Raw genomic sequence first — 26,134 nt, forward strand, 5'->3', positions numbered from 1 at the left:
ACCAAACACTTTAAAATAGACTTATTTCAAGCCGAACTGAGCGCATGTAACTGGAACCCCTTGAAATCACTTCCTCTTGAAGATGCAGTATTATTCTTTAATTCTACCTTCCTATCCATTCTTGACAAACATGCTCCAGAGCGTACCATCAGAATGAAATCTAAGACAGCCCCATGGCTCTCTAGCGAAATTAAAAAACTAATCCTCTCTAGAAATAAAATTTGGGCCAAATGGAGATGCTATAGAAAGAACCCTGATTTTCTTCACTTCCGCCAGCTCAGAAATCTGACCAAAAAAGCAATAATCACAGACAAAAGAAAATTCTACTGTGAACTTCAAGATACTCATTTTAATAATTCAAAACAATTCTGGTCATCGGTAAATAGACTCCTTTCCCCAGGAACAACCAACACTCCTTCCCCACTTAATACTGACCCAGACACCCCTTACCTAACTGCTAATGCTTTTAACTCTTTCTTTTCCAAAACTATTCTATCTCTTGCTAGACAACTGAACACCAACAACTTCTATCCTCCTAGTAACTTAGTAGACTCTACTTATAACTTCTCTCTACAACCTATCTCCACCTCTTTTATCTACAGACTTATTCACAAACTAAAACCATGTACCCCCTCTGCTGACAAACTCCCTTCTCTTTATCTCCAAAAGGCGGCTAAAGTAATTGCTTACCCTATATCCATACTAATAAACAGGACAATCCAAGAGGGAATCATCCCTGATATCTGGAAAGTCTCTCATATTATCCCACTACACAAAGGTGGTAACTCTCTTGACTTCTCTAACTTTAGACCTATTGCTCTCCTCTCCCCCCTAGCAAAAATTATGGAGAAATGTATTCACCAGCAACTTGTACAATATCTCTCTTTACATAACATAATAACAAATTGCCAGCATGGCTTTAGACCTCATCATAGCACCACCACTGCCCTCCTCTCCTTTGTGGATACTATCAACAGGAATCGCAACAATAACCTTCTCTCTTCAGCTCTATTTATTGATCTCTCTAAAGCTTTCAACATGGTCAACCATTCTTCTCTAATATCCTTAAATCCCTCTCATTTGATAACTTAGCTATTAAATGGTTCAGTTCGTATCTGAGCAACAGACAACAAGCTGTTCTATGGGATAACCACATCTCTTCACTATTGCCAATTTCCATTGGAGTCCCTCAGGGCTCTATTCTTGGTCCACTACTCTTCTCCCTCTTCATAAATGATCTGCACTCAGTAATCCCTCAAGCAACTTGCATTCAATATGCAGACGACTCAACCATTATTTGCTCAGCATCTTCTCCTGTAGATCTAATCTCTCTAACTCAAAATATATTCAACACTGTAGAAACATGGTTTACTAGATGGTACCGCCTTCTTAATGCCAAAAAAACTAAACTTCTTCTCTTCACCCCCACCTCTCGGACCCCTCCTTTAAACTTCACTATCTCCTCAAACAACGCCACTGTCATCTCTCCTGACACAACTACTAAACTGTTAGGAGTAACCATTGATAATAATCTCACTTTTGATCAACACATCAACAACACCATCAAATCAGTTAACAGAAAAATAGGATCCTTATATCGTATTAAACTATTTTTAACCCCATCTACTAGAGCTAAAATTGCCCTCTCCCATCTTATATCAACTCTCTTTTACGCCTGTCCGATTTTCACCAACCTCAAGAAAGCTAACCTAAACAAACTAGCTGCTTGTTATAATAACATTGCCCGCTTTGCCACTGGTAACCCCTACAGAACCCATCATTGTCTAAATTTGAAACTTCTAGGCTGGCTAGAACTTCAAAACTATCTTGTAATCTCACAACTTACCATTGCTTACAAAATACTATACCAACCTGACAACACCCCTATACTCTCTCAACTTTTAATCCCTTACAACAATCTTAACTCCCTCCGTTCCTCTGGTAGACTCCTGACTAGATCAATAAAGTCTAACAACTATGCCGGCGACTCTTTATTCACTAATACTGTTGGTAGAAGATGGAATCTGCTACTTAGTGATATAACACTGATTACATCATTTCCTCTCTTCAAACAAAAACTCAAGCTTTACTTCCAAAATCACTGGCTCTGTTCCTGTAGTACTCCAGACTGACATTCTCCTCCACCCATTATTAGTTCACCTCTTCTTTTTCCACTCCTCCTACTTTTGGCTTGCCTTTTAAGCTTCCTCCTAGGCTATCTTTTGCCCATGCGTGTCTTCTATGCTCTACCTCCTTCTCTTAGCTTTTCCCTCTCTTCCCCTTGCCACTTCTTTTTCTCCTAACTTTCTTCTCTCTTTACTGCTTCTTCTGTTCTTTTTTTTTTCTTTTTTCCTAGATTTCTCCATAACTCCCTTAACTTTACCTGTTCTTTCTTTCTGATAACTTGTATCATTAGCCTTTAGCTTATAATTTGAATGTTCTGTAACTGACTATGTATTTTTCTTTGCCAACTGTAGTTTCTGTCTAGCCTGTCTTTTTGGGTCATTTTCTATTTTAGTTATTTTTCACTAATATGTTTTTACTAAGATGTTATTGTTTTTGTATTTTTTGTGGAGCTTTTCTCCCCGGGCCTCTACTGAAAATGGAAATATATCCAGCTAGACTAGCCCGGTCAACAAATGTAAAATAAAATAAAATAAATAAAATAAAATGCAGGGTTAAAAAACAGTAGTTTTATACACCATATACTCTAACTGCAACCACAAGATACCTTAGAGACAGAATAAAAAACACCTTTATGCTATCAGGAGTCAAGACAATAATAATGCTTTGTTCAAACACTCAGGTGTCTGTAAAAAATACAGAAAGTTTTATTTTGCTGTTTTATATCACATTAAATTAGATAGGAGAGGTGGGGATTATAAAAATCAGGTCCAGAAGAAAGAAGCATAATGGCAAATTAAGTTGAAAGCTGACTCTCTACCTGGTTCAAATGAACACATCAATATTAAATATTTCCTAAAAGAAAGAAAACTGTGTGGTTATAAAACAGTTAATAATTAGATTTGGAGGGTACTAATTAATTAATTAATTATTGAATTGTTTGAGTGTATGTTATTGGTTGGGATTAGAATATATTGTGTATAAAACTAGTGTTTTTTTAACCTTGCATTGTTCTGAAGAAGTTTTTCAAAAGCAGATTTTAAAAGAAGCTATGCTAATTCAACTCGTACCAGGTCTTTTGTACTATTTAGAGTGTTTTTTGCTGTTAAATTTAGATGATATCAGCAGCAGAATGACTGTTGAAGATGATGATAATGACATAGTTATACCTATGAGGCAGCCTGAAAAACAGCACGCAGTCCCCAGGTTTAATGGTGGGATTGTACACGCATCAACATGTTAATAATTTTGCAGAAAGTGACAGTGCATCAGAAAGGAGAACCCCTGCACCTCTACACCAGTATCTCCAAACCTAGGTGAACACCTTCTGGATGATGGCAGACATTCTGAGATAACAGTATCCACAGTGAAACCCTTACAGAGGAGAGCCAGGTGCAGGAATTTGTTATTGCTGCCCCAGGAAACATGTAAAGCATTGACTGTCCCAGCGGTAAATGTGCATGACATTGTTAGAGCTTTTACGATTCGTTATTTAGATCCTGAGGTTAATACAGTAGGAAAGAATTGACACTAGACACCAAGGCACAAGGTTAAGCAATTTATTGTTTTTTTAAAAGATCAAAGTATTAAAATGAATGTTTACTTACAAGTGTCAAAATGTCCTTTATTGCTCACTGAAAGAGGTACTTCAACTTTTAACAGTGCATCTATCTGTTCATATCAGCACAATGCAGGCACTGACACTGAAAATGCCTAGTCCAACCCAAAAATCTGTGAGGATTTAAGTCAAGTTAACTTACTGTTGGTACTAACATAAATATGCCCAGACCATACTGCAGATTTTTCCTGATGTGTCCAATTCTACTGTTGGCTGATGGACATTTTATAGTCTTGTATAAACAATAAGTCCAAAAAGGTCAAAATGGTTTACCAACTGATGATATTTAAAGGTCATGACAATTTTAGACTGCTGGTATTTAGAAAGTACAACTCATTTTTTAAGTTGTAAGCAAGACTTGTTTTCTAACTTTAGTGCCCCTCCAAACATTTTCATTTAAAGAGCAGCTAACCACAACTCAATGATTGTTCCCATTATCAAACTGGTAAACATTTTAGTTAAAAGGTTGGCGGACCTTAGTTTACTAAATACGTTTTGCCTTGTAGCAGGTTTTAGCATATTTCTAGCACATTATAATTTTTTTCATAAGCTGGCTAGCACAATACAATTTTTTTTCATAAACTGTCTGCAAAATTTAATATTATTGCTATTATTTGCTTTTATTTGGCCATACACAGATATGAGATGGTCAAGGCAACTAAAGGTCAGGGAAGGCTGTGTGGGCCCTTCACAAGCACTGCTACAGACAGTCGTCTGGAAATGGTCCGAGACCTCTGGAGTAAACATGATTATTTCGAGCGCTACATGGAGACGGCACAGAGCAGGAATAATTCCATGATCACACTGGTGTGTAATATTGTGACACAAAAAGTATTTTTGACCACCTCCATTTGTACACTAATTAGGACTTATCGGACTCAAGTAGGAACAGTCTTGGAAGGGAATAGGTTGGGGTATTGTCTGGACACATTGGGGCAAATCACATGAGACTATAAGTGCTTCTCAACAAAGTACTGTAAATTGCCAGGGGGAATAAGTGCAACATAGATCATGCAAATCAGGTCAGGGTTCCTCAGCACCTAGCATAACCTCTCATTTGAGGTTCTGGCCCTGCAGCACTGTCACAGCAGTATCTGCAGGGTCACATGCATCAAGTAGGTCACAACATTTGACCTTCTCACTATCCAGCTTTCATGACAGCCCCTCTTCAAAATCACTTGTACAATTACCTAGCCTGTCTTTAGGAGATGTGTATGACATGTTTGGCCTGGACCTACTGTGATTCAAGAGTGACATTTCTGTTACTTATAATCTGACCTTCATAAACACAGGTCAGTATTTAATTTGAAAGGGAATAAATTACTTAAAAAAAAGAGTGGTGGTGCTTAGAACACTTTTCAATTGTATGCATTTCACTGATGTAATGGCACTGCTTAAAACCTCAGGGAACTGTGAAAAGAAATCTATATGTCATAACGTAAGACATATCATAGCAATCATTAACACCAATGCCTTATACATTCCCATTTTTAGAGCTGACAGTTACCTACAGCTTAAAAGTAGTAATACACAAGTTTTAATGGAAGCACAGTAATGAGGAAATGACAGATTAAAATGAATATCCTGACATGTAAATAAACACTGCTGCCCCTTCTGAAGTCGCAAATTATTGTGTATGACAAAATGAAGTAATTTGATGTGCAGTAACTCAACACACAACATACTTTAAACTGAGAAAACAGTGCATAATATAAACATATGATATATTTTCATTCAAATACAAGGTATGAACTTCTGTTAAATGCTGAATTAACCATTTTACTAATAGTACCACTTGAGGACATTCATTGCATCTGTACTTAGGAATACCACCTCACTAGAATTTATTGTACAAAATATTTAAAAATATGATTATTACTTAAACTGCGGTGGTGGTGCTGCGGTAGCATTGCCGCCTCACAGTAAGATGTTGTCCTGTTCGATTCTCAGCTAGAGCGTCTTCACTGTGGAGACATGCGTGAATGGGCGTACCTTCATTGAAGGTTGTGTGTCAGGGCTGGCAACTCGGCACGTAAAAATCTTCTGCCAATCATTAGCGAACCGGAGTTTCGCTGCGGCGACCCCTAACCAGGAAAAGCCGAAAGACTCAACAACTTATACAACGCCTTTTGACTTCACTGAACAGGAGTGAGTGAGCACTTAGGCATGAATTTTACAAACAATAATATGAGCACTTACTGTGAAATAAAAAAATATTTAAAGATGAGAAGGAATGTCAGATGAACAGTGACAGCAGACCATGCACCACACAGCACAGGCTGCAGATACCACTGCATATATCAGTTATACTCTTTGTTTTCTTACAAGAAAGGAAACACTAACCTGAATGTCACAGTCTGGAGTTATGGACTAGATGCCACCTGTTTACCTGCATAGTCACATGCTGTGCTCGAGCCTGCCACACTCTCCTTTACTACTGCTGTTGGCTAGTCATCATTAGTTGTAGTGGGACTTGAACTAGCAGCTGCAGTGACAGCATGAGTCACTTCACCACCAGACCATCACATGATCATGTTGTGCAGAATGCAACATGCAGTGAATATGCTACATGCAGTAACTGAGTCATGGTGAAGGGTACCCCCAGACTCATCCAGGCACCTAAAATGACTCTTCAAGAGGCCAAAGAATCTCTCAATGGCAATATAGGTATGAGACAGGGAAGTATTGTAGATGTCTTCTGCATCTACAGTTTGATTTCTCACTGGTGTCATAGCTATGGCTCCAGTGGTTATCCACTATCACCCGAGAGACTAAAAAAAAAAAAGAGAGAGAGAAGGGGGAGGGGGGAGCGGCAAAACAAAGGAAAAGTGGTTTAATGTTCAGTAATATGCTTTACTATGAATAATGTATTTTCCACTTACCAGGAAGATGACCACTGGGCATCCCACCATGCAGGAAGAGGTGGTAGAGTGAGTTAGTGTGCCAGATATTGGAATCATGTGACTGTGAGGATGATGGACTGAGACGTTTCATTACACACTACCCAGCAATTGATGGAGTGGTAGCCCTTCCTATTGTGGTACTGCATCCCATGTGGACCAGAAGGGGCCCTAATTACAACATGGGTGCAATCTATCGCACTAAGTATCTCAGGAAACATGCACCCCATAAAAGGCACTCATATTGCTGCCACAGTCCTGAGTGACACTGTAGCTGTACCGAGCCATACAAAGTTCATCCAGGAACTGCTGCAGTATCCTCAAGACAGAAGCCTGTGAGGTGCCCAGTGTGTCCCATCTCTGAAAGGTTCCCAAAGCAAGTATAATGAGGGCTGTACATACATTCGTATCTACAGAGATAGGAAGTCCACACATTCCTTCAGTATCCCTGTAGGGGTTACACATACTCACTAAGTCTCTTATAATGTCCCTGTCCACTCTGAACCTATTAAGTATATCTGGAGTATCAAAGTTATAATGAGTCATCCTCTGGCAATATCTCTGCCTTCTTGGCCAGTGAGTGCTGCTGGGTGCAAGTGGGTTTGGCTCAGCGAAGACAAACTCACATGGAAATAGAAAGGGCAGCAGCAACTTGTAGCATTTTTATGGACTGCAAAATATACTGGATTGGTCAGACTCCTCCTTATATAATGTATCTGTGAACAGTAAGGAAGAGCGGGAAAATTCTACTATGAATCACAAATAGGCAAAAATGCTTCATTAGCGGGCACCATTTTACATCATTCCTCATTTGCATCTCATTATCATTTCATATGCTTAGGCTCATTCGCAGTCAATTTGTCCTAGCATAAGTGGCCTGTATGATTCCCAGCTTAGATGTGCTCATTTGTGAACAGCCTGAATAGTCTTAATGCACCTGAGGAATGACTATGTATACCACCCAGTGTCTCTTCCCCAAACTTTAACAAATTTGTATTTTTGTTATTGAAAGGGTGGATAAGAAGGCAAGGGGTGGTGACTGGTCTAATTGTTTACTAAACAGGGAATTATACTGGAAGTTGCTTTTAGCAGCCGATCAGCCACCCGTATTAAATGAATTTATACCTATGAATAGTGTTGTGCATACCAGAGGAAACAAATTAATGTATGATTGATTGAACTACATCATGTAAGTGAATTAATTCAATATATTAGGTGGAATTTTTACCATGACTGGTATTCTGAGGAAGTCTGTTTTATTGTTAAGATGGAAGCACTAAGTTGTGATTAAATTTCCATCTTATGAAGTTATGGAGCTGTTTTTTATTTTGTCTTTAGTTTTACATGGTGCGAGCATGACAACACTTTTGTTTTTATTAAGGCATGAGCTGCAAAGACTATTCAAACATTCAAAACCCTTCAACATACACTTCTTTAGTTTCATCTTGAAAATTTACAGGGTGCATTTTATTTTATTTTTTGTCTTACCTCTACTGGGAGTTGATTCAAAATAGATGGCCTATCTTGGAAAACACCTTTTCTCCTGCAGAGGTTTTAGGATTTTAGGGACATACTATGCAAGCAATTACAAAAACTGTAAGATGCCTAACCATATACACCTTTAAGCAGACATACTTAAAAATCTGTGCCTCCCATTTCAAACATTAAATACTGCTTACCTCCAAATTAAGCAAGGCTGTACATGATGGTACTGGTGCAAATTTGTGTTTGTCCAGCCAGTCATCAAAACTAGAGTTAAAGGCAGCTAAGTTAGTACTTTGTTTGACCTGAAGGAGGTAACTTATTCCATAGGCTGGTAATACATTGAGTTAGGAACCTATCTCTCCTGTAAGTCTTGACTATTTATTGATATAGATTTTAGGTGCCTAGTGGGGTTATTTGTGGGCCCATTGGACTTGTAAAGAAAGAGACAGTCAAATAGAATATCTCAAAATGGAAAACACGGATCGCCTTGGAGCAGCCTGTAGGCTACTGAGTATAAGGAGAGTTGAAAAATGTAAGGCCTTTGATTTTCTTGACAAGGTACCTTTGGGGCCTTTATAGTTAAGTAATATGTTTCAGTTTATACATATCAAAGTGGGCAGTTTGGGCAGCCTCATGGAGGCAATACAAAAATAAATAGAAAGATGCCTGACCTTGAGACCCTCTTGGAACTCAAACTTATTCATTTCTGTGTAATTACTAAGCCATGGTTTCAGTGTAGTGACAGCACTCCTATACCAGGATGTAGTGCCTATCATTCCTTCAGTCTCTTGGGTAACTGTGAGGGAGTGTCTGTGTTTCTTAAAAATACCATCACCTCATGTCAAATTACCCAGAACTATAGCTTGGTGCTCCTAAAGATCCAAATCCCCATTAACAAGTTCAAGTTACCCAGGCTGAGCCTGAAATTGCCAAATACTGATCAGTGCATTACTTCGGTAAACGAATATAAACAAACAAACAAACAAATAAATAAATATTAATTACTTCATTGCTAGCTACAGAAACCCCTTCAATATCCCCCAGTGATATATATTAGTAGTTTTCTCCAGCAAATTCCATGTATATTATCCAGATATTCCCTTATTTTCTCTTTGGCACTCTGCAGTTGTGCCTCTTCTTGTTTCGTGAGACTCCCTTTATTTTACTTTATTTTATTTTTTTTTTTTTTGATATTTTATTTTATTTTGACCTTTGTTAACCAGGTTGGTCCAACTGAGCAGAAACCCTTTTTCAGCAGAGACCCGGGGAGAAAAGTATTCTGCAATACTTAAACTTTTGTTAGCCCCTCTAAGTAATTCCTATTACTTCTTAACCGTATCTTTTTCCCTTTTATTTCTGCCCTATTTTAAACTCTATTTTCATTTTATCCCACTCTCTAGCTATAACTTCTGAAGATATTTCCATTTTCCCTAATAACTCTTGAATAATTTCCAGTACCCACTCCTTAAATTTCTCTCTTTTTATCAGGTAGGTGGAAAAGTACCAAAGTTTAATTTTTACTTCCTTACCCTGCTTTTTTATATTAGTTTTTATTGGTGCATGATATTAAATAGTTATTGGATATCTGTCAAAGCTTTCAATTAAATGCAAATATTCCTGTTAAATATAAGAAATATCTTGTCTAGGCCAGTTATTGTACATTAGGGAATAATACACACATTCTGCCTGAGTTCTTACTACTGAATTCACGTCTTCCATACAAACTACCTTCATAAAGGTCTTCAGAAATCTACCCTGCAAGAGTATTGAATTATAGTAAGAAATGCAGAGTGCAAATACTAGTGTTGCAGGAGATGCATTCGGAAAGAAATGAGCATGTGACTGTGGTGATGAAAGGACTTCAGGATGGATCTTCAGCAGAATATCAGGTTCAGAGGAAATGGGGAGAACTTATATTAATTACTAGAAGAGCCCCAATAGTGATAGAAGAGGAAAAAAGATGACAATGGTAGATTTGTAGTACTAAAGGGGTCTGCTGACGAGGGAGGGGGATTACACTGGCATGTATTTATATTCCACTTAAAGCTGCTATATTGGAGCTCAAGAAATTCTTGGGAGAAATAATTAGGTTTCAGATGGGGAATATTACTAATAGGTGGGGACTGGAACTTAATTTGCAACAGTGAAGATGTATCTAGAGGACCTGTAAGAGAAAATATAACAAAAGGGGGCAGATTTCAAAAGACACTTATGAAAATATTTGGTATGGAAGATGTCACTTCAGCAGCAGGAAGAATTTAACATATTATTCCCCAAGGTGGTACAATAATTGGGCTAAACTACACAGAAGTTATATTTCACAGGAACATGTGCATTTAATTGAAAGCTTCGACACATATTCAATAACTATTTAGGATCATGGGCAAATAAAAAATAAGATAAAAGTGCAAGACAATGAAGTAAAAATGAAACACTTGCCCTTCCTCACCTATCTGTTAAAGCGAGAAATTCAAGGAATAGGGTGGTAGAGTTATTCAAGAGTTATTAAGGATGATAAAAATGTATTCATAAGTTATAGCTAGTGAGTGGGGAAAAATGAACGTGGAGTTTAAAAATAAGGTAGAAATATGGCTAAGACATAGGAGGAATTATTTAGAGGGGCTGGCAAAGGTTAAAACACTGCAGAATAAGGGAAGTCTCACAGAAGAAGAACAGGCACAAATGAAGAGTGCTAAAGAGAAAATAAGGGAATATCTGGATAATATGCATCAGTTTAGAAAGACTGCTGTTAAGCAACTGTTTTTCTGACAGTAACTCTAGAAGACAAAAACATTTAGCACAACAAGTTAGGCAACAGAAAGTAAAAAGGGTTGTTGCGAAACATAGGGCTCCTATAACAAGAAAAATAACAAGAGATCCTGTAGAGGTATTGAAGATATTTCAGAAGTTTTATGACAATTTGTATAAAGCAGAGAAATGTGGAAATCAAGATAGAACACAATTGGAAACATTTATGGAAGGCTTAAGTATACCATGGTTATAGAAGTAGATGAGGCTAAACAATTAACAGTTAAGACAGGAGGAGATAACATAAAAATAGGGATATGCAATCAATCTGCAAGAAAGTCTCCAGGAATAGATGGCATTCCTGTGGATGTTTGGAAGCCAGGAGGGAAGAAATTTTTGTTTAACAATATTTCAAGCGTAAAGGAAGCACAAACCTCCTGGAAGAAAGCTAAGGTGGCTGTAATGCCTAAAGATGGTAAAGACCCATTGGACTCAGCTTCATATAAACCCATTTCAGTTTTAAACCACGATTAAAAAGTGTTTATGTCTATAACAGCTAAACGAATTGCAAATGTTTTGCAACAAATTGATAGATATGGATCAATGTGGTTTTGTGGAGAGGAGGTAAACATTTGACAAAATTAATAGAACAGTGATGATCCAAAGGGAAGCAGAATGTAAGAAAATGCTGCTGCTGTTGGTGGGTTTTGATGCAAAGAAGAAAGCACTTAACAGAGTAAGCTGGGCTTTTAAGAGTAGGGCACTGGAACATTTGCATTCCATGATAAATATTTAGGTTATTCAGGAGGATGCATGAGGGGTTGGAGACAAGAATTAAAGTGGGAGTGTTCCTTTCTGATAAAGGTGTATCTAAACAGTGGAACCAGGCAGGGGTGTCCACCTTACCCTTTGTTATTTGCTTTATATTTAGAACCACTGGCAAAGAAAATGAGTGAATCAGAAATTCACGGATATAGTTGGTCTGGTAATCAAGAAACAATGGCTTTATTTGCAGGTGATATTATTTTGTCCCTAATAATACCAGAAAAGGACATCTCAGTGTTATGGAACAGTTTGAGACAGTTTCAAGTTCATAGGTTCATACGTTGATGGGAGATTAGTAGGCTAATAGCTTAAGGGCCCCTACAAGCCTAGTTAATATAACCCAAATTTGCCCAATATATGTCCCCTAGGGACAAGAGGATGGCATGGATTTGTGTCTTTGCTTTGAGTATCTTACAGACTGACCCTGTCCATAAGAGACATAGGCACTACCCCAGTGTGAATTTGCGATTTCCGATCCATTGATCCTAACTGCATTTGAAGATGGCCAGAAAAGGGCTCTGCTTAATATGAACAGGAATCCTGTTCCAAAGGAGGGTCAACCTCTGAGATACATAGCTGTCTCTCCATCATGTTTTGTTTGAGTTGCTGACTAAGTTTAGATCCCTAGATTGTGCAGTATGTACTGTTTTACCCTCATCCATGGCCTCAGTGTTTTTCTCAAAGAAATCCACCAAATTCAGTAGGCATGACCTGCCCTTGACAAAACCGAATTGGGTTGGGTCCAGTGTTTGGAGGTTTCCTATGTCGTTATTTATCAAGTCCATGATTATTCTTTCCACAGTCTTACATGTAAGACTAGTAAACGTATGTGTCTGTAATTTCCCGGGTCAGGAGATGGTCACCCTTTATGCAGAGGGATGACTGTTGCTGTCCTCCACTCTTTCGGGAGAAAGCCAGTCCAGAAGTTGTGGTAAATAAAGATCCTAATGAGCCTGATTAAGTACTTATTTAAGCTGTTTAAGGGCAGCCTGGTATATTGTCAGACCCCAGTGAAGACGTATTTTTACCTTTAGAGACCGCAGTGGCAAACTGTTCTTTGGCGATAATTGGCAGATGAGTGGTGGGGGTTATTTCTTGCGGGAGAACCAGAGGTGACTTTTGAGCTGAATTTGTTGGCCAGCAGATTTGCTATATCTTCCAGCTGAGTATAGGTGTTGCCATCTACAACTAATTCCGCACATTCTTGGGTGTTGCCCTTAAGATTGCAGACATAGCTGAAATTACAGTATGATTATCCTTAGCTTTGGGGGCTATTTTTACCTCAAAGTCTGCTTTCAGAGACTTGACTAGTTCCTTGATTTGCTTGTTCAGACCAATGAGGGACTTTTTGCTCTGTTGTGCACATTCCCTCTTACTTCTTTTTTTTATTCCCTCTTACTTCTTTTTTTTTTTATTCCCTCTTACTTCTTTTTTTTATTCCCTCTTACTTTTTGACAAGATTCAGGATTTTCTTTCTTTTGTTGTACAACCTGTCAGTACCAGAGGTCCACCAGGGTGGCTTGTTTTTACGGATTGACCTGGGTTTATTTTGGTGTGGCACTGTCGTTTCAATGCAGTTGTTTCTATGGTTACAAAGGTATTTTTATGTGTGCCTCTGCATCGGTTTCTGTGTTTTCTGGATTTGAGTTAGCTTGAAAACTAGCTGAGTCTTCCCTTAGTAGGGAGTAATTAAAGTTCTTAAAGTGTTTGGAGTTAGGTGGAGGGACTAGATTTACTTTTATTTCAAGGGAGACCACTTTGTGATCTGATGTTACCAGTGATCTGATCATACTAGGAGGGCAGAACCCTCCCATATTTGTCAGTACCAGATCTAGGATATTTCTTCCCCTAGTGGGAGGGCAGAGTAGCTGCTCCAAGGCACTTGAAGTTACAAAGTCAAGAAATCATTGGGCCTGCATGTTAGTGGTTATGCATGCCTCCCAATTAATGGAGGTATAATTAAAGTCACCCATGAGTATGGTATTTTGCTGGATGATGAGTGATTCTAGTAAATTTGGGTATGATGTCTGGGTTTCCTGGTTCATGGTGGGGGACTGGTAGCTAGCAAGAATATGGTAATGGATTTTTGTCATGGTTAGTTGGACATGGAGTAGCTCAAGCATTTGATATTGTTTGACCAGCCTTGAGATGTGGTTATCCTTTATGTGGATAGATACACCTCTGCCTTTTTGCTATTTCATTTTCAGTGGGTGGTTGGAATGTATGAAAGGAATTATAGCCATGCACTACTGGAGTGCTTTCCATGGCTTTGAACATTGTTTCAGTAACTGAACAGTTGTCAGCATTCTCCAGGGTGAGGAGAGTTTCCAGGAAGTGCAGTTTCTTTTTTGAGGCTTCTAGCATTGACCAGTAACATCTTTAGCTTGTCCTGAGTAGCTTTTGTTATGTTGGAAGGTTTGTCTGTTTGGCAATGCCTAAAATAGGCACAGCTGGGGTGGATAATGTTTTGGCCAATATCTGAAAGCCCAGAGATGACAGGCGAAGACCATCCCTGGCAAAGCAGCATGGCCTGTCAACCATGTCCTCCCAGGCTGACAAGTATTCGACCCCTTTGGAATGACACCAGTAGCTAAGCCAACTGTTAAAGTTGATAATTTTCCGCTAGTATTGTGGCATCATCCTTGGAGATGGTGGAATGCTGATCAATGTTAGGATCATACCTGCCTGTAACACATATTCTGAGAGCTCAATCATGTCTTTCTTCACATAAACCAAGGAGGTACATCTTAAGTCAGTCACACCCACATGGACTATGACTGAGTCATAGTGGTACTTAAAGGTAAGTGACCTGAACGCTTGCATTATTTGGCAAATCCAGACCCCTGACAGGTAACTAACTGTAATCTTTCCCTTATCCAGCCTGGTAAGAGGGACATCTGTATGTTTCACACTGGAATCTCCTATGATCAGAATTTTGGGTTGTAGAGTGTTTCGCCTTATGGGCTTTATAGCTGAGGCACGATGAGCTGTAGCTTTATGTGTTGTGATGTTTGTGTACACGCAAAGTTTCTGAGGACTGTGCCTGAGAGGCCTGAGAGATTTGCGTAGGTTACATGTGAGATCCTCCACATATATAGGTCTATGTGAATGGTCCTTTACAAGTGCAGTGAGTGATGTGTTTGACTCGCTGACAACCTGTTTGTTGCTTTTTGTGCCTGTAAGTGAGAGTCTAGCCCCAGTGTCAGTGTGTAACTACATCTCTCACATACTGTATTTGGTTTGTTAGTGTACATAAGGAAATTTTTACATTGCCTCAGAATGCCCATGTCCATCAAGCTGGATGCAGAGATTGCAGGAAAGTGCCCATCCATGGTTGCAGGTCCTAATGTGTATTTGAAAGGACAGGAGTGGAGGGTGTTTGTAACTGAATGAGGGAAGGGTGTTTCCTTGGTGTACTCTGCAGCTAACCTAACCAGCAATGTTTCCCAGCACCAAATCAGATGCTCTCTGAGTAGCAATAATCCTGGGTGCTATGTTAAGGTAACTAGCACAGTAACTTTCACAGTATAATGAAAATAAGCAATGTTTCCAGATGTTTGTGTCTGAACAGAGCATTGGCACAGCTCCATGCAAATGTGCCAAATTTATACCCACAGTGGAAATACAGAAAACTGACTACTGAGCACTCTGGCCAGTAAAACAACCACACTTAGAGCCCTTTTGTGTGTTTCTCAACTCAGATAGACCAGGTAAACACCTACTACCACTAGATCCCAGTCATCCTAATTTAAAAGCACAGTAAAAGTGTGTCCTGAGTAAAATGCTACCACAGTCAAACTTAAAGATACATATACAGCAATGTCTTTAAACAGTTTATAAAAGTGTGACTATTCAATAAAAGTACTTTGCTTTGTAAAAATGAGCCAAGAGCCACTCAATTGTGCAGAATTTATAAAGGCAATTAAACAAGGTAAGGTGATATATAATCCCTCCAGCCAATAAAACAACTACATACAGGAATCTTTAGTGTTTCCCAGACTTCAAACCAAGCTACCACTCACTGCCACTAAATGGAAAATACATTGCCCTTTTGATGTAAAAACACAGAAAAGTGATTGCTATACTGTTAAAAATGCACTACATTATCCAACAGCTAGCTAGATAATGAATTCAGAGCAAGTAAATCAGTAGAACAGACAGTGAGAGGCAAAATTCTTTTTTTTTTCAAAATAAGCATGAAGAAAGGCAAATAAATAATTCAAGATATGAACATCAGTGTAGAAAGGGAAAAACTTATAAAGGTCAACCTATAGTAAGGGTGGGCAGCTTAAAATCAAGTTTAAAAAGCATATCAAAGAATGGGAAAGTGGGTGGAAAAATAGCTAGCAGGGAGTCAGAAACAGTGCTTGTAGTTTTTGCAGATCTTGAGTCTTATCAGAAAAAACAAAGACCCAGAAATATATTAAAATTAAGATTAATGAAGATAACATGAATAGGATTGCTACCTTTTCAAATGCCCAAAGTGAGACTTTTTTGTAGAAATGTGAGATTTTGCAGGGCAAAACATACCCATGTCTCGGGCAAATTGATGGAGGTTCATTTTTCCCCAAAATAAAAGCTTATTCTTGTAGCATTTGAGTTGGTTATGCTATTTCATATAACATTTAGGTGTTTCAGATACAAAATAACTATTATGCGACTATTAAAGAACACTGATGAAACATTTTTTGTCCTAATATCTCAGGACATTTGCCATTTTTTTAGTTTTTTTCACAGGACACAACTGCCCAAAGAGGGACTGTCCCTCACAAAGAGGGTCAGGTGGTAACCCTGAAAATGAAGGCTATATCTCTAAATTATGTACCCATAAATGACTTGGTTCAACAATATCCTTACTTATGGGGACACGATAAAATGAAGTATTTAGGGGTATGGATTAAAAATGGCTTCTGTTATGGCAGCTAAAGATATGTTGGAACAGACTAAATAAAAGTTAATACAAAAATAGAGAAGCTGGAAGCTCTTGTTTATGGATATGGATAACAAGATACAAGCGGGGAAAATGTTTTTAGTTCCTTTAGTTTTATATACAGGTCAGGTATATTTTTATCAATCAGAGGAGAAATTGTTGACAATAATTGATAAAAACTTGAAGGAATTTATATGGGAGGGGAAGAGGGCAAGGGTCAAGTAGGATAAGTTGTTTTTTTCCAAAAGGTGGTTTAGGATTACTTGATTTGAAGTTATATTTTAAAGCTACACAGTAAAGGCTCATGCATAATGCAAGCAGAGAGCTGCAATTCAAACTGGATAGGGATGATGAAATGGTTTACTATCATTTAATTGAAAGCCACAAAATTTTTGAGTCGTTTCATTGACTCAAATGGCTGAAAATGTGAACACCATTTTTACCATATGTTGAATATGGTAAGAACAACGTTCAAAATTCGAACCAGGGCGAATGTTGCTTTAAAATCACCATTAAAGTGAACAGTGATTTTGCAAGAACCACTCACTTCTGTGCTTTCACTTTTAAGCATTCAGAAGGTTGTTGTTCAGTGTTTTTACCAGTTGTCCATATAATTACATGATATTGGAATCCACATAAGTGTTGTTCAACTAAACGATAGTAAACTTGAGCAAATTCAAGAAATAAGAAGAGAACGGGATTTGGGATGCAGATCCTTAAGGAGAATAACAACAGCCATACAGAATGTTATATTCATAAAGTAGTAGAAAATATTTTGAGAACTAAGCCAGCACAAGAATGGAGAAAGGAGATTTTGCCAATAGGGATGACTTCAATTAGGGGTGCAGAGAATAGGCAAAAGGGGTCTGGAATTTACTGAAGAAAACTGAAAAAAGAACCAAGGTACTGGGAGCAAATGGGAAGGGTAACAGAATGAAAAGAAGCCAAGAAGCCATTTGCACTGCAGGCTAGAGACTGTGTTTCCTACCAGGGAATGATATCAGAGTTTAGGGAAAGGGATAGGGGGGTCCACGGTGAAATACCTGCCCTGATAGAGTTTTTAGTTGAAGCTAGAACAAACTCTACTGTTAAGAAGGGATAATTAGTAGAGCATATAAAATATTGCACAATAACTGTAGGAATTAGTCATAGAAAGTTAGAAAAGATTTAGAAGAGAGATTAGATAAGCAATCTACAAGGGAGGATTTATGTATGTCTCCCAAGTATGCAACAAGATCTAGAATATTTAGTATTCAGATTTTTGGAAGTATTTGCATAGGTATTTTATACCCCAAGCAGACTCTAAAGAATTCTTCCTCAGGTAGCTAGCAAATGTTGGATGTGTGATGGGGAAAGAAGTAACTGAGAACATATGTTTTTGGAGTGTAATGAGTTGGCAGACTTCAAAAATTCCATCCAGAGTACTCTGTCAGAAAAATGGATGAGCAACTGGGTGTAACTAAGCAAATAATTCTTTTGAGCTGGAACACAGGATCTGAATTGTCTAGACATAGTAAGGCCTTGTTGAGTTTAATTCTGGCGGTTGCCAAAAAAAAAGCGATTGCTAGAGAATGGAAATCAAAGTCTAAACCATCTGTGTTTGAAGTGCTGAGTACTGTAACAGAGATTAAAGAAGTGCAAGTAGGATTTTTAGAAAAGGGTTAGGAACAAATTACATATAAATAGAAATTCTGGGAACAATACATGCAGAATGATGATCTGGAGGAGGAGTGTGGTTTAAGGGAAGGCAAGAAGTGAGCAATTTATGTAATGTTGGACTGATGATAGTTATAAAACAGAACATATGAGATGTATAATATACGTAATTGGGAACATGTTAATATGTTTGTTTTATTTTATGTAAATGTATGTTTGCCTACATCTTAAGTAATATTTTAATAAAGGTGTTAAAAATAAAAAGATTAATTCCTTGCACTTGCAGACAGCTCATCTCAATGGAAAAGTACTCAGTAGTAAATCTTTGTAAAGTTCACTCAGAACAAAATATACAGCTGTTTTCAGCTGCATACTTTTTGATTCCCAGTGAACATTCATTAATAGGGGAAAAAAAAAACAAGCTAATATCTTTGCAGATGTAAGAAACCTAACATTTTGCATGTCTTTCATCGTTTTGTGTTATTTTTAAAGCCTTGTTGCTTACATAAAACACTTATTTATAGATTAAGCCAATGGCATTAATGGAGACATTCACCCTTGTAAAAATAAGAGAAAATAATTTTATTTTACAGATAATATAATCAGTGCACTTTTACACCCTACCCTACCCCCACCCCAACAGGCCAAGATCACGGCACACTAACATTAAACTTGCTTTTGTCCAGACTTTCTTCTCTTGTTATGCTGTAAAGCCTATATTTCTTACAACTAAATCAGTAGTTGTTTACTTTAACATCTTTAACATATACAAATGTCGCTAAAAAGACTACCCCCCAGTTAACCTACACTTGACTACACAGTGCACAAAACTGTTTTACTATATTTAACATGAAGTTTATTTTATGAAATGTTGTATACAGATACTAAGAAGAACAAAAATTATTTTACATACAGTTACATTTCCCCTTTTTACTATCCAAGAGAAAATATTGTTATTCTACATATAATATCACACTTTTGCACCCCACCCTACCCCCAACCCAGCAGCTCAGGATCATAGCATATTAACACTTGCTTTTGTCTGACTTTCTTCTCTTTGTTATACCGTAAAGCCTATTTTTCTTCCAACTAAAAATTACTTGTTTACTTTAATATTTTAACTCATACAAAAGTCACTGAAAAGACCCCCCCCCCATTTAAAATACACCCAACTACACACTACACAAAACTGATTTACTGTGCATTTTTCACAGCTTTCATTTTTGCCTTATTATTTTAAAACCTTCTTGCTTACATAAAACACTTATTTACAGCTTAAGCCAAGGGCATTAATCTAGACATTCACCCTCGTATGTGTTACAGTTATATAAAAGGAAACAAATTGTATAAACGTGCAGTTTATATCATGAAATGTTTTATACGAATGTTAATAGGAACAAAAATTGATTAACTTACAGTTACTTGTTTCCCTTTATTCTGTCCTTCTAAACATTAAGGACATAAAGTGGGGTATATGTTTTGCAGTCTACCCACAAGTTTAACAAAGACAACAGAAGTCCAATCTTTTTCAGCCTCTTTTTCTTGCAAAGCCAAGTTTCACAAATGTGCTTCATACTTTAAAGTCTCCCATGTATTCAATAATTTCAGTGTTTCTAGTCTTCTTACTGTTCATCTCTGTCTCCCAACACCAGACTCTGGTTCAAGTCCAAAGTATTTCTGATTCTTCTATTCAACTCTAGTGCTTTTTTTCTGTTTCTCAAACATTTTCCTTTAGAACATTGGAACAGGTTTCACTGGCAAAGTCTTTGCCAAAAGTGGAAAGAAATTTGCTTCTCTTCTGCCTGGTGTACAGTGAATAATAATTTTCTACAAACACTCTGCTGTCTCCAATTATTAGTACTTTGCCCTTCTGCCACAGTTTTGTCAGGATCAACTCTTCCTGCTGGTATGATTGCACCTTTACTAATATTGGCTGTTTTCTCATGGTCAGGGTTGGAGCATACATTTAATGTGCCCCTTCAATTAACAAATCCTGCTACTAAACACCAGTTTAATTGCTTAATTCTGTGCTTTCATAAAATCAATACATCCTTCTTATTTCTGTGGTGCAGCAGGAAATCTCAGTTTGCCTGTGTGTGCTCTGTCTTGTAACTCTATTATTTTAACAAACAGTTCTTATATTGTTTTTTCAAACAGCTCTTATTAGATTTTTATTCATTTCAACATCTGATTTTTGCAGTTTTATCACTTCATTTGAATAGCTAGTTAAAGCTTCTTTTATTTTTATCTAGCCTTTTGTTATTTGAGATGACTTATTCCTTCAATATTTCATTTATTTTAATCATCTGATTTATTTTTTTTTCTAAATTACTAGAAGCCATTTCTTGAACTGTTTTTGCTGTACAGCTGCAAACTCCTTCTCAGACAATGTTTTATTTTCACCTTTTCTTGTTGATTTTCTTTCAGGTTTTCCAAATTTCTATTTTGCTGGTGTCCAGGCACTGTAGTTACTAGCCAGTAACTAAATTTTATCCCCCTCCCAAAAAAAAAAAAATTTCAATGGCACCCCTTTTTCTCAATTTTTCCTTTTACATTGAGAAAGCTGGAGTCATTAGTGTATAGCCATCATGGAAGAACATTATCACTCGGTATGCCTTTTCATGGAAAGAGAATGGTCCAATGTTATTCCTATGCATATGAAATATATATGCTACTTCACACAAAGGTGAGGTATGTATACTCCCTTGCCTACAACAATTTTATTGTAGCTTTCTTACTCAGTGCTGGAGGTGTGTGTGCCTCCTGCCCCAAAACTAAGATATGTATGTTCCCCTTCATTTTAAAGTTTAGGTATGCATCTTGGTCCTGTCTCCTAACGTCATTACATACACAAGAGTGTAACTAGGCATGCTGTCTATACCCAACTGACTATTTATACATCTTTGTTAACCTGGGGTAGAACACTGATCGGATAGGATCACTTACTTAGACATTTACTTATGTATTTGTTTAGACTTTGCTGAGTGGGGCCTTGTTTCAGAGGAGACTTAATGTGGTTTTCATACTGACAACAGGAAATTTGGCAAGAGCACCAGGAAAATTATCTTAGTTTTTTTTTTTTTTTGTTAATAAGTGCCATGGGATCTTTTACATCAATCTGATCAATGGACTTATCACCAATTCAGGCAGATTGGACCTTGCTTTAAAGTCTCCCCTGAAACAAAACGTAGTACACTCAGGAATGTACCCCTCAACAGACTACAGTGCCAATACTGGAGAATGAATCCCAATTACCTGGTGTGGGAATAAAACCCACAGTCTTCTGATCTTTCAGCATTAAAGGCAAGGCAAGTTTATTCTTCTTTCAGCTTTTCCCAGTTAGGGGTTGCCACAGTGGAACTCTGGTCCGCTAATGATTGGCAGTAGATTTTTACGGTGCCGAGGTGCCAGCCCGACGGCCAACCTTCAATGAAGGCACGCCTATTCACACATGTCTTTTGAATGCCAGTTGACCGCGGGGAAGACATGCAGGCTCCACACAGAAGGCGCTCCAGCTGAGAATCGAACAGGAAAACCTCTTTCTGTGAGGCAACAATGCTACCGCTGCACCACTGAGGCTTAGTCAGCATTAAAGGCAAGTATGCTTCAAATTTAGGAGATATAATGAAAACTAGTACAACCTCATCATAAACAGTATTTATGTACCAACTAAATACAATGCAGGATAAAGTATCCAGTGTAAACAGTTGTATAAGGAGTCAGTCAGACACAATAAAGGCAAAAGTAAAAATAAAAATAGAGTAATTTCCATTAAGGTAAGGTTTTGTTTATTTATTTTACCATTTCAAAATACAATGGGAAAATTGAATTATGAGATAGTCACAGTAAATCATTGTCACCCTGAGAAGGAAGGTGGAACAGGGGAGAGCAGAGAGAGTAAAAAGTACAGACTGGAGGTAAGGGAATGTGGTGTGAGAAATGGGTGAGTCACTCTGCAGTAGGAAACTAAGTGTATTAGATGCAGGACTTAGGTTTTAAGCAAAACATTGGTGGAGTGATTAAGCAAGAAATAATGCCTGACAGGGTGTGTGTTAATGTGTAATTAACGCCCACCAAGGGGTGTTATGAAGCTTCTTTTTTAAGAGCAATAATTAAAATATGTTTTTATTTTAGAGCCTTTGTTCCCTCTTTATTTTAGGCTTTACCCAGATTTCTTCAGTTGAAAGGTGAAGTGGTATGCAAACCTCTTTCATGGTGGTGCTGCTACGAGTAGTCATCACACTCACACACACACACACACACACACACACACACACACACACACACACACACACACACACACACACACACACACACACACACACACACACACACTCCCTGTTCTGCTTTCATGCATGCATTCACTCACACAAGCAGACAACAACAGAAACATATACACACACACACACACACACACACACACACACTTTTTTCTGATTCATTTATTTTTGATCTCTCTCTCACTTTCATACATGCATACACTCACACACACACACGCGGGCATTATTTTTATTTTACACCCACTAAACAGCAAAAGCACTGCTTTGCGAATGTAAAATAGTAGCTCGACCGATGTCTCTCTCTCTCTCACACTCAATCACACATACACTCTCACATACAGTCATAAACACATACACACATTTTTTTTATGTTACTTTACTTTTGTTACATTTTACAATTGCTAAACAGCAGAAGCGCTGCTTAGCAAGTGTAAAATAATGGCTGCCGTTTTTTTTTTTTCAGTCCGAGCTCCATAGCGGCTTGATATGCTGCCATGAAGTGGTGGACTCGTTTTTCAGTGGGCATTACTTGTACATTAATACCCTTCTGGAGAACGTTCATGATGTACAGTTTGCTCATTCTCTAAGGAATTTTACAAGCAAGGAAACACTTGCATGGTGCATCTCTGATTAGGTAGCTTTTTTATTATTTAGTAAGACTGTCATAGTACAATTATCTGAGCAACATTCTGTAATATTATTTATTATGGAGGCCTAAATAGATCTATAACTGTGTATAGTAAACTTACAGAGGCCAGTAGATATCTATAACTCTCTAACTTAAATTATTGCCCACAAACATATATATATATATTTTTTTACAATAAATTTAAAAGGATTACTTATCTAAGAACAAATGTGGTTCTGGGGCAAACACATTTCATTGAGCACACTGATCCAGCACTTGGACAGATGTGTACATTTTTTAAATACAAGGTAGTTGGGGGATGCAATGTGTGAGGCTGTGTGTATGATGTGGAGATTCCTGCTACATCCCTAGGCATACATGTTTCACTTTACCATTGCCGAAGTATGTATGCTCCCTCTCCCTGTACCTGAATTATGCATGCTTCCCTGTTCTTTAGCTATGATATATATTCACCATTACATGTAGCTGAGGTATGTATAACCCTTCGTTTCCCCAATGCTGAGATGTATTGCTACAGGAACCTGGATCTTTTCTTCCTCAGTGCTAAGGAGTGGTGGTGTGGGAACTTGTAGTTTTGAGGTGTGGTGGTGCAGAAACCTGGTCCTTCCTTCCCTATGTATTGAGGTGCAGTGTTGCAGAAGCTTGTTCCTTTCTTTTCTCCCTTAAGTATTGAGTTGCAGATGTACAGAAACTTACCCCTTCCTTCCCCTAATGGTGAGATGTGGTGGTGTAGGAACTTGGTTATTAGCCTCATACTGCAAATTACAGTGGCTCCCTTCTGCAAAGCATCTCATGATCCAGTGAGGTACTTGTTCTCTGTCTGGTAAAAGTCATTCTGTAGAGGTTACAAAGGCTGTAATAGATGTTTCTGTTTTCTCCCCAGTGCTATTAACTGCAAGCACAAACTCCTCATCATAACCATAATACTGAAAGTGCTACTGCTAACCAATTGTATCAACTTTGGTAAAAATATTTCTCGTGATCTCTGTACTGAATTTGTGGGATTTTAGGCTGCCAGTTATAAAGCATATCTGCAGATATCTCAGGTGTTAATGTTTAATGTTTTTGTTTTGCTTTTTTACAGCTGACACCAGACAAAATTTTGAGGCACAGCAAAGGTACAGCAGTGGTTATATCCAGTGCATGCATGAAGTCCATGGTCTGCTTCTCAGCTGTCAAAGCATGGAAAAGAGCACCACTTCAGGTCTGCTCAATCACTTACTCCAGTCACTGCCCCAGACCAGTAGTGAGACCTGCCCAGTAGCTACAAGCTCTAGTGCCCCAGTGTTCCAGCCATTGCAGTGCCAGCCTACAGCTTCAATGACCACAGAAGCATCAGTTACTGGTTGCAGCACAGAATCATTGCTGCTGACATCCAGCTCCAGGCTCCCCCAAGATCAGCAGAACACCAGGGCAACAAACAGGGATGAGCCCTTTGTCTCTTCAGGAATGCCAACAACTGCAGTCAGTACCATTGCTGAGTCATTTCCTAGCCAGCAGTTTCTACCACCAACAGAAACCAGTATGTGGAGGCCTTGGTAACACAAAACAACTTTCAAGTGATGGATGGGATATATAACAAGTGACATACCACAAGGATGTGCATTAAAACTGTTTCATTACTTGGTTATATGACATATCAGACACTCATATTGGTGGACATTTCAAACAGCCATAAAGTCTAGTAGTATAAGACAGAAGAGGAGCACCATATGGTGATGAAGTATCAAACTGCTAGACCGAAGAAAACTAGTGATTATGTCTAAACATTCTGTACTTGAAGATGTCTATTTTGTATGGTATAATTGCAGGGGTAATTTCATTTTGCAGACCTCTAACCACACAAAAAAAGAATTAAGTAATACCCTCAAGATTGTGGCACATTTTGTGGATAACAGTAAGAACACATTTAGCTAGTTCTGGGTAACCCAGTAGGTCACTGATAAATGTCTGTCATTTTAAACATTCTGTTTAAAATTTGTATTTCTCTCGTTCTTAACTGGCAATGTCCACACCTCCACAGACTCTGTTCAAACATATCTACTTCCTAATTCACCTTAATGTGCTCTTCGTGGTCATAAACCAAGCTATCACATGCCTGGTAACAACATTATCACCAGAGCTAGCCTTCTCCTACGCAGTCCAGGGTGAATGGCAATGCTCTGGATGCCAGTGGTAGGAAATGCTGGCACCAAGTGTGAGAAACCCAATGTATTTTTAGTGAAGGAGACTTTAGTACCTCAGTAAATGTTTTTCCTTGAGTTAGTTTACAGTCCTCCTTAAGCAAGTTTCACTTCTGACAGTGGAAGGAAGTATAAGATATGCACTTATCTCATGGCAGATAGTAAAAATCTGTCATTTTTCATGTTGTAAACAATGAGTCCTGCTTTAGATTGACATCTGCTTCTTTCTAAACAACAGCATGTAAACATAGCAAGAGATGTACTTATGTACTCTGAGACAAATGGTTTTAATGAAAATGTTTGTGTTATATAGGACAAAAAGCTTGCGACTGACCGTGCTAGTCATCCTGACACACGAGATGCAGTGACATTGTTTTGAATACAGGTGATACCAAAATAATAAAACAATTTCACTAAAATACTGAAGTACATTTTTAATAATGTGAAAGAGTCTTGAATGTTATTTTATTTATTTACTTTGTGCTGGCCATATTTATTCCATCAAGCATCACCTATTTTCAGCGAACACCTGAGGTCAGGTTGGTTGGCCAAGAAAAGTTTTGCTGTTCTTTGTGATAAAATACCATGGGATCATTTACTTCTACCTGAAATACCATCTCAGCACTGTACCCTCCCTTACAATGCACTGCAGAGTCAGTGTTGTTAGAACATTAAAGTAATTGTCTGGTGTAGGGATAGAACCCAAGCCTTCCGATTTTCTTAACATCAAAGACAA

At 38.0% G+C, this 26,134-nt stretch overlaps 1 protein-coding gene across 2 annotated transcripts in view; it reads left to right on the forward strand.

Annotated features, from left to right (window-relative positions):
- Positions 1–25,780, forward strand: part of LOC122806711 (transcription factor HES-1-like) — a 78,408-nt gene extending 52,628 nt beyond the window's left edge. For both annotated transcript variants that reach the window (XM_044077351.1, XM_044077352.1), the window contains exon 4: positions 24,300–25,780. In XM_044077351.1, the coding sequence (XP_043933286.1) occupies positions 24,300–24,757 (458 nt within the window). In that variant the 3' untranslated portion in view covers positions 24,758–25,780. The remainder of the gene's footprint in view (positions 1–24,299) is intronic.
- Positions 25,781–26,134: the final 354 nt, after the last annotated feature.

The sequence above is a fragment of the Protopterus annectens genome, chromosome 7.part0, assembly GCF_019279795.1.
Source record: "Protopterus annectens isolate FY-2018-M chromosome 7.part0, PAN1.0, whole genome shotgun sequence".
In the NCBI taxonomy this organism is placed as follows: Eukaryota; Metazoa; Chordata; order Ceratodontiformes; family Protopteridae; genus Protopterus; species Protopterus annectens.